Genomic DNA, 9941 nt, shown 5'->3' with positions numbered 1-9941 from the left:
CGAACACAGTAGAAGCAGTAAAAACAACAGCACTGTGCAGAGGTTTTAGGCATTTAAAGTAAATGAGGATACTTTAAAAAATAATGTCATAATTCATTTTAATTTATCAGTAAAGAGAAAATAAAAAACCCCCTCTGCCTTTAAAGCAGCACCAGTTCTCCTCGTTCACCTGCTCGCAGTTCTTCAGGGGTCCAGACCATCTGCTGCAGGACTCCCTGTTCCTCTGAGGACGGGTCTTTATGAATACATTTATATAGAAATATTAATAAACTTCACTTGCTTTACTTCCTGACTCTGTGTGTTTGGACTCGTTTGGACCAATCAGACGCTTCCTGATGGAGAAGAATCTAAACATATGAACTTTTTTTTGTTTCACAGTTCTGTATAAAACATGAAATATTTTTTTCACCTTTTTACGTTCATCAGAACACGTCCCCGTGTTTCGCCTTGAGCTCTAACTAAACGTGTCAGGTGCGTTCACTGCCTCACAAAACAATTGTAAAACTGATTTCTCTTAAAAGTTTGAACCCTGTGTTGTTTACATCCTCCTCCTCCTCCTCCTCCTCCTCCTCCTCCTCCTCCTCCTCTTCCTCTCTGCCCTCGATGGCACATTTTGTTGTATCGTGGAGCATCACTGCCACCTGTTGATCAGTGGCATCATGTGAAGCCACTGACCGAAGTTTTTAAAACAAGGTACAAAAAAAAGATAGATAGATGGATATATATATACTTTATTTAAGCCCTGGGGGAAATTCAGGTGTCCAGTAGCTCATTAGTAATAATAATGATTATAATAGTGAATAATAAATAATGAACAAGAGGTCACAGACTCTGCAGGAACTACAAACACTCACCACTTCAATACTTGTCTTCATATAAAGGAAGAAAATATCATGATGATTGTTATTATTGAACATACAGGAGTTTGTGGGAGGAAGGAACAGATGTTTTACTCCAGATGTTTGTGTGTTGACACGCCTCTTTTCTTCTTCTTCTTCTTCTGTCCAGACGCTGCGTAAGAAGGGTTTAAACGGCTGCGACAGCCCCGACATCGAGGCCGACGACTCCGCGGGCCAGAGCCCGGAGTCCGAGGACAAGTACCGCAAGATCAACGAGGACATCGACCTGATGATCAACAGACAGAGACTCTGCGTAAGTTCACAGCTGCTTCGTGTTCATGGCTTCAGGTGTCGGCGGCGTCTTGTGTTAACCAGTAGTGTTCACTGTCCAGCAGGGTCTGCCCCCCTCCAACTACGACATGGGGGTGTCCATCCCAGGCAGCAACACCAGCGGACTCCTGTACTCCCACCCTGGAATAGGGGGCGGTCTGAGTAACCACAACCTGCTGCCCATCTCTCACACACACCCCTCCCTGCAGAGAAACAGCATGTCCCCTCAGCGGCCCTCCAGCACTGGGAATGCAGGTGTGTGTGTGTGTGTGTGTGTGTGTGTGTGTGTGTGTGTGTGTGTGTGTGTGTGTGTGTGTGTGTGTGTGTGTGTGTGTGTGTGTGTGTGTGTGACGTCTGATGTCTGACGGTGTGTTTTCTGTCTGTAGGACTGATGGGTTCAGAGCTGACTGTGGTCTCCAGTGTGGGTGAGTTCCTCCGGTCACTGTCACTATTTTCATATTCAGAGTCATGATCCAGTTAACAAACTCATTTATTCAATAATTGATCAATGACACTTTAATTAATTAAACAAAAAAGTCTCTGGTTCCAGTTTCTTAAATGTCAGGATTTATAACCATTGTTGGATCGTTGGTCGTCACCCTGGACTTTATTATTATAATTATAATTCCTCTGACATTTTATAGATCAAACGATTAATTGCGAAACTAATCAGCAGAGCGATCAATAAAATATTGACGACAGAGAAATAATTTGATAAAATATGAAGAAAATAATAAAAAATCACAAAAAAGTAAGAACAAAAGGATAAAAACTGACAAAGTAACAGCAATAAATATACCATGATAAATAACATTTAATTAATAAAACTAAAAACATGAAATGGATAAATGAGATATTAGTGTATTATAATAAAAGCTGTATTTCCACTCGTGTCCCTCCCCAGGAAACGGCAGCTACAGCGGCCACTGCCCCTCCCCCGGCCTCCTGTCTCCTGGAGGAGTCTCCAAAAACCTGCAGGACAAGAGTCCTCCTCAGATGAGCATGAGCCGCAAGCCCGACCTCCGGACCCTGATGCCCCCCTCCAACAAGTGCAACAACATGCCGACTATAGTGAGTGTCTCTGCCGCTCCAGCTTTTATTTCATGTCACTTTGATTGTGTTGATTTCTGTCGTTATGAATCATGGAATAATTTGAGTTTGTGTTTTAATGCTGCTCTGCAGTGTGAGGACTTTGACTTTATGTTGGTAAGTAGAAGCTGTTAAATCTGGTGTTGTTCAGTGTTGAATGACCTTCACTATGTTACAGATTTTATGCATCTTATAATTCAACATTTTGCACCAACAGAAACAAAGACAAAGGTTTTGATAAAGTACTTTCTTTTCTTGTTTGAGGAGCTGTTGTTGTTTCCCTCTGTGTCCTGCTGAACCCACACAGCTCAAATTTAGCAGAAAACTAAAATCCCCAAAGAAATTATCCGTCTGAATTCAGAGGGAAATGTGTCAAAATGATGCACAAGACATTCAGACATGGAGTTTTAGGTTTGAAGCGTCACTCAAACATCATGAAGCTTCATGAAGAGCTGGAACCAGCTGATAGAGAGTTTATACAGTCGGATTCCTCAGCTGGAACGTAACTATGTTCATTTACTCAAGTGTTATTTAAAGCTCCTCCAGTGTAAAGGTCTGTGTCCATGTGTAGTGTGATTATAGATCAGCTCTAGCTTCTATATTAATACTGTGAAAGTATCAAAGCCTCAGTCCACAGAGAAATGCACACAGCCTGTATTCAGAAACTGAGCCTTAAAACCAGCCGTCAGGACTTCCTGTGACTTTGTGATGTCACAACAAAGCAGTCACCAAGCCCCGCCCACCTGGACCCACCATCCAAACCTTGCAGGATTTGGTTTCTCTGAGTGTTTTTACCTGAAATCTGCTTTATTTTTATTGGATCACTCAGAAAACAGTCAGCCAATCAGAAGAGAGGCTCAGAACCTCCTCTCCTCTGATTGGCTCACCGACCTGTTGTTACTAGAGCTCCAGAGAGAAGCCTGAGAGAGGAGATGTAAAACTACACTGAGATGGTTTCTGGATCTTATAGATGTTCCTGTTCTTTGTTTCTGCAGAACCAGAGAATAAATCACTCTCAGACCGCTCAGACGCTGTCGACTCCCTCCGTCTCCATCGCTGCTCCGACTCTACCTGGGCAGGGGATGGGCGGGTACCCGTCGACGCTCAGCTCTTCTTATGGCACAGGTGAGTCTCACAGACAGGAAGCCGCTGCAGACGGGGAGCCGCCTCGTACAGGATCCGGTTAACGAGGAGGATTTTCTCTGTGTGTTTCCCTCAGAGTTCTGCCTGGGGACCGACCTGTCCTCTCTGTCTGGATTCGGAGGCTCTGGTCTGGGATCAGTGACGAGCTGGCAGCACCAGCAGATCCAGAACCTGCAGCACCCAGCACTCGGACACATGGGGTGAGCGCCTGTGACAAACACTATAGAGTAGAAAAGAATTCAACACTGCAGAATGAAAACGTCTTATTGAACCTGCTCTTTATATAAATCACATATTTTAAGTAAATCAGCCAAACGTTTTCCCTCCTTTTTGTCCTCCTGATCACAGCTTCTCATATTTGTTTGTTTATTCAACATTACAAAGTGGTCTAGACATTTTCCCTCCAGCTGAGCCATGAATCCACCGCTGTAACTGAACTACAAGGACTTTTCACATTCGTCCTCATTCTTCATTTTCTTTCAATTTTATTGGTTCTCTCTCATTTTATAATCAAAATAATTCGTTTTTTTTAAACTAGTGCAGTCTCTAAATGTATGTCTTTATTTCGGGATCCCCGTTAGCTACACACAGTGGTTGTTGAGCTTCCTGGCGTCCAACACACAGAAAGAACAAATAAAACAATTATTAAAATCAAACAAAACAAAAAAACACTGAACAAATCAAATGCAGATAATAACTAAAATAATAAACAACAGGAACTCAAGAAGTTCAGGAGCCTTTAACTTGATAAACAGCTGAAAACACTGATGTACGCTCTGATTTCCAACATGGCCGCCGTCAGGTGATCCATTATAAACTGTCGTGAGTTCAGTTTAATGTCACTGTCGCCTCGTTTGAATAAAGTTTTCTGGACGAAGTCGCCCAGGACTTCAGTGTCAGATCTGTGAAGTGTGAGGATAAATCTTTCAGGTTAATCAATGATCAGGATTGATAAACCCTCAGTGTTGAGCCGGGTTGAGACTCCTCCCTCTTTTCTTACAGGAACTTGTGTCAGAACTCGAACCTGAACCTCCCCTCCGCCCATCAGAACCTGCACATCAAGTCCGAGCCAGCCTCTCCCCCCAGAGACCGGGGCGTCGGCATGGTCGGCGCAGGAGTACTCGGAGGGGGCGTGACCACAGCCGGATACTCCGCCTCTGGCCGGGGTCCCAACGACGCGGGCCGCTCCCCCGGCGACAGCGCGTCCAGCTGCGGGAGCTCGTACGAGGGCAGCGAGGACCGCGAGGATCACCACTGCAACGACAGCTTCCTCCTGCGACCCCTGTCCGGTCAGGACGAGCGCCACAGCCCGTCGGTCAAACGCATGAGGCTATCGGAGGGGTGGGCGACATGATGGGGGGCGGGTCCACGAGCAGAGGGGAAGGGATGTTAGGAAAGTTACCTTATAGTGTTATTATTATTATTATTATCATCATATTCTTCTTGTACTGAGTGGGTGTGCTATATGTGTAATGGTAACATGTACGTGAGGGGGGGCCGTGTCGCTGATACAGTGACGCTCTGCTGTATTTACTACATGTACTGTAGCGAGACTCGTACACTAGGGGATGACTCCTGGAGACCGGGACCCGAGTCCAAACCTGGAAGAGATGAAAACTCAAAACTGAGTCAAAAAAATCTCAGTAAAAAGGAGAATTTAGGAGTTTTGATAATGAATGAATCTTCGTCTTATTAACGTTTGTTGATATCAGTCGTGTGTTGTTACGAACTGTGAGAAACAGGAAACGCTAACAGCGACGCAGTTATCTCCGAAACATCCAGAGGCAGAACACAGCCGCAAAAAACACGTCTGCAGTGCAGTGAAGGAATAATAAGAGTTAGATAAGATCCATATCACCCGTAACTGAATATGAAGCTACAGAGGCCAGTTAGCTTAGCTTAGCTTAGCTTAGCTTAGCATAAAGATTGGAAACGGGGGGAAACTGTTAGCTTGGTTCTGTCTGAAAGTAACAAAATCCCCCTAACGACAACCCTAACAAACACAAATTAACACAGTTATTTCTCGTCCATTTAATCTGACAAAAAGTAAAATATAAAAATAGGTTTTGTGTAAGTGGAAAAAGATCAGATTTTAAAAAAACAAAACAAATCACATGTCCCTAAATAAAACTGGCACGACGAGAAACAAAGTCCAGCTGCAAATAATCGTTTCATCTTATTGTAATGATTTAAACTCAACAGTAAACCTGTTAAAGCTATGTTTTATTTTGAAAGGATTAACACGTGATGTTTATCCTGCATCAGATAAACAGACGTCCCAAACAGCAGGTGTGACGTTAACAGTCATCACCTCTCGCACGCTGCAGTAATTTGTAGCGTATAAAATCCTGAACAGAATGCATGATGGGTAATATTCATCATCATTTGAAGCTTTTTATATTTTTACTGAGATGTTTTTGACACATGTTCTCAGGCTTGTTTCTCAGCGGTCTGATGGTCCAGGAGTCGTTCACATGAACATGTACTGAAGAGGCTGGAGGGGTCGTTGGTTGTTGTACATGTGATGTTTGTTTTGTGTGTGTTCTGGGGGGGGGGGGGGGGTTAAGTTAAAAGCACATTCATGTATGTGCACATGTATGCAAACTAACATAAAGGTCAAAGTGAAGAAGTCTGGTACTCTGAACGCTGAAGCTACTGGTGAGTTTAGTAACGTGGATCATTGGAGCCATGAGCGGGCGTTTCACCGCCGCACATGCCCTGTTGCAGGTTCAACATATTTGCGCACATACAAACATAAAAGCACATTTAAAATATTAATGTATGGAAGGTAAAGGATGGAAAATAAAAGAGAAAGAGAGAGCATGAGTACGTACAGTAAGAGAGAGAGAGAGAGGGAGGAATGTAGAGGTGAGGAGAGAAATGGTGACAGGAAGTTTTCATGTGAGTGAGTAGAAACTTATTTGCAACAGGTTGCATAGAAAACAAGCTTCGGACAAATTTCAATTGATGTGAAAAAAACTTTTCAGAGTTAGTGAAAAACTTTCAGAGCCATCGTAGAAAAAATGATTCAGTCCAGATACAAAAAAACGTGTGGAAGCAAAGATAATAATAATAATAATAACTGTGGAAATTAACCACTGCTGAATACTTGTATTTTTTATTTTAGAAATTAATGTCTTTGTACATTAAAAATACAGATATAACAAATTCTAAAATACATATACACAGACACAGTTATACCAACATATTCATGAACTAAATGAACAAACCTTTTAATCAGTTATTAATAATAAGGGATATAAAATTACGAAATAAAGAAAGTAGTGAGGATTGAAAAAAGGGAAATTATCAATAAATGAATGTTAAAGATGTTTTGTTTTTTAAGTAATGATGGTCATTAATATTAATATCACATAACAGAGTGTCTGTATGTAAATTTAAAGAAATTTGTTGAATTTGAAGCATTGAAATGTTTAACTTTGAAAACCATCTGTATGAAATTTCCAAAAGATGAACCAACTAATCATTTCAGCTTTAGTTTGTTTTAATGTCAGATGCTAAAATTCAAGATTAAATGTCCATGTTCATGTCACATGACCCAAAAAAAAGCTGTAGTTTCTAAATTTACGAAATGTGAAACGACCTTCCGGAAGTTTCAAATTAAAATGTCATAAATTCACACAGACGGATTTTCAATTAGAATATTAAAATGTAATTAATAGTAATAATTTAATTTCACTATTAAATATTCTGTAGTGGTTATATTTCACAGTTTGCTTTAAGAATAATTTATATTTATGGCCTTTCTTTGCTTCCATACGACACGACCTGCAACAAACACAGCGTCTGTGGATTCATGTGTCAAACGACTTGAGTGGTGAATTATGCACAGAGAGAGTTAGCATGTGCAGCTAATGTGCAGCTAACAGCTGTGGCAGGATTTAGCAGTCAGAGTGAGGATTGCACTTCTAAAAGCCATATCCACCGGGACAGTGATGCTTTGCTGCACAAACTTTATAGTGTTATGTTTTTAAAAAAAAGTTTTCCTTCCTTATTATATCAAATTGATATTTTTGGATGTCTGCAGCTCTATTTAATAACAGTGACATAAAGGCAGGAAGAAAAATATTTTCTAACAAGCATTCAGGGAGATTTTAAATCATTTACCCCAAGTAAAAAATGTAAAGTCTGCTGATCAGCTGGTGTCAGACCCAACATCATCTCACAGAGCACAAAGGACAATCAGCTGGTTTCCACGTCCTGCAATTACTGTGTGCTGATTATCAAATATTATATTAAAATATAATAATATAATATATATGGTGGAAGAAATACTCGGATCATTTACTAAAGTAAAACTGCCAGTACAACAATTTTAATGAGCCAGTTTTTAGACTTTTATATATAATTTCTTTTTTTTTCTTTGGGCCTCAAACAGTAATTTAAATGAAACCAACAGCTCAACAACAACTAGACACTGTTTTTGTCTGGACTCCAACAGCAGGGCAGCCCTTTAATCTGGAAAGTCCCTGACTGACTGACTGACTGACTGACTGACTGACTGACTGACTGACTGACTGATCGTATTTCCACCATTGATCAGCCGAGTGCCACGGCTTTAGTTTACATGTTTGGTGATGTGGTCGGACGACGTCGCGTTATAAAATCAGGATTTGACCACATGCGGTCCAGACATGTACAAGGTTCTTACTTCATCTTGTTGTAAGAAATCACAAGGAAAAGAAGGTTGTTGGGAATCACTGTTACACCTGTATTTTATGTGTATTATGTTTTTTTAATGTAAAATCTTTACCTGAAAAAATAACAAGTTACTACAGCTGTAAGAAAAATGTTGTGCAGTAAAAAGCAGAATATTTCCCAAACGTATAAAAGTAGTATAAAATGGAAATATTCAAGTAAAGAACAAGTACCTTTAAATTCAAGACAGTTACTTTCCACTGCTTCATATTCGTGCTGCGTTTGTGGACACGTAGAATGATTTGTGCCTTGAACCTGAAGCGGGTCTGACACCAGCTTCGATCAGAGGCTGAACACTAGTTTAGAGTCTGCTGAGTGATATCCACACTTTGTTTTATTGTTTTTAAAGACACACAAGTGGCTAAGGGTTGTTCACATTTGAATATTTTGGTTGAAGAACTGTATATTTGGAGCTCAAACCCTCGGCCACAGGTCTGCACTGTACGTGCCCCTAAATTCACAAGTTCAAACCCCTGTAGCTGCTGTAGTTTGAAAGGCACTGCTAAATGATGTCTGTTAAAACAAAAAAAAAAAGGGCAGAGCCCAGATATGTTTTCTCCTGCACTCCTTTTCTTGTATGATGACTGTAGTCTCCGGGTTGGTCGCCTCCGGCTCAGATTTACCGCACCACACCCGACTCAGTGCTAGCACAGCGGACAGGAGGGCCAGGAGCTCGTCCTCAGGCTCCAGGTGGGTCAGCGGGTGGAGGTGGAGGTGGAGAGCTCACACAAAGAAAACGTGGAGTGTAAACTAACCAAAGTGTGAAGAACCTTGTATATCTGTGTTTTTGGTTTGATTCTTTAAGCGGTAACTGCCTGGACTTTTGCCAAATCTGTCGCCTACTGAAAAAAAAAAAAAAAGAAGAAAAAAAAACCCTGATGAAAAGATTTCATGTTGTTTTTATTTGGCGACATCAGTGAATGTCCTCTGCACTGTAAATGTCCACTCCCCTCTTTACATGCACGAGAGCTTCAGTAGCTACAAGTCAGATACAATAAGAGATTGTTAGCGGCATAAGCTGGCCTTTGTCGCCACTTGGAGACAATGATTCTCAGAAGAAGAATTAAGTGCACCTCTGTTGTCGCAGATCATGTACAGAGATTCCCTCACTCAGAAATGTGGTAGTATTTGTATTTTGCAGAAGAAAAAAAAAAAACTTTAAATATACAGGCTCTGTTACAAACGTCTGTGTGGTCTGTCGTCATTGCCTCTTCAGTTTCCTGTGGTTGTTTTAAAGGCTGTTTTGGTTTTTATATCATGGAGGAGATTTTTAGCAAAAATACAAACAACTTCTGCCGGAAACAGAAACAGACAAGGACTTAAAACATGTTATTTTACTGAATGAAAATGGCTTGTTACTGTACTTTGATTTATATAAGCAAAACAAACGCACCATCACATTAGAATCAACTGAAAGTAATTTGTAAATAACATGATTTCAGTACGTTTCTGTGTACTGACGTTGTGCTGAAGTTGTTCTTTAGAAGTATGTAGAAGAAAAGAAATCTTTTTGTCGTTTAAGTTGTAAATTGTAAAAAAAAAAAAATGCATGGCTGCTTATATTTAATTAATTTAGCATTTAGAGAAGAACGACTGTCTGTTCTATATTCGTCACTCACTCGTCACTCACTCGCCGCCAGGGGGCGCCACAGACTTAACTCTGTCACCACGTTCCTCTTACTCAGCTCCTGCTGTTGTAGTGAGTGACGAGCAGAACATCAGCTGATCTGTAAAACTTTACATGGCTGCACCTGCTAATGTTCATATTCATTATAGATAAATCTGCCAATAATCAATTTATTCATCAATCATTTGGTTTAT

The 9941-nt window shown here is 40.8% G+C and overlaps 1 protein-coding gene across 3 annotated transcripts in view; it reads left to right on the top strand.

Annotated features, from left to right (window-relative positions):
- Nucleotides 1-9303, top strand: part of LOC130186389 (myocyte-specific enhancer factor 2C-like) — a 32585-nt gene extending 23282 nt beyond the window's left edge. For 2 of the 3 annotated variants that reach the window (XM_056403496.1, XM_056403497.1), the window contains 7 exons: nucleotides 1009-1152; nucleotides 1232-1424; nucleotides 1556-1594; nucleotides 2074-2240; nucleotides 3254-3383; nucleotides 3478-3601; nucleotides 4404-9303. In XM_056403496.1, the coding sequence (XP_056259471.1) occupies nucleotides 1009-1152; nucleotides 1232-1424; nucleotides 1556-1594; nucleotides 2074-2240; nucleotides 3254-3383; nucleotides 3478-3601; nucleotides 4404-4755 (1149 nt within the window). In that variant the 3' untranslated portion in view covers nucleotides 4756-9303. The remainder of the gene's footprint in view (nucleotides 1-1008; nucleotides 1153-1231; nucleotides 1425-1555; nucleotides 1595-2073; nucleotides 2241-3253; nucleotides 3384-3477; nucleotides 3602-4403) is intronic. The other variant, XM_056403498.1, reaches the window with a different exon arrangement.
- The last annotated feature ends 638 nt before the right edge of the window (nucleotides 9304-9941 follow it).

This window comes from Seriola aureovittata, chromosome 18 (genome assembly GCF_021018895.1).
Source record: "Seriola aureovittata isolate HTS-2021-v1 ecotype China chromosome 18, ASM2101889v1, whole genome shotgun sequence".
Lineage (NCBI taxonomy): Eukaryota > Metazoa > Chordata > Actinopteri > Carangiformes > Carangidae > Seriola > Seriola aureovittata.
Note: the sequence above shows the minus strand (reverse complement) of the source record. Positions and strands in the feature narration are given on the sequence as shown.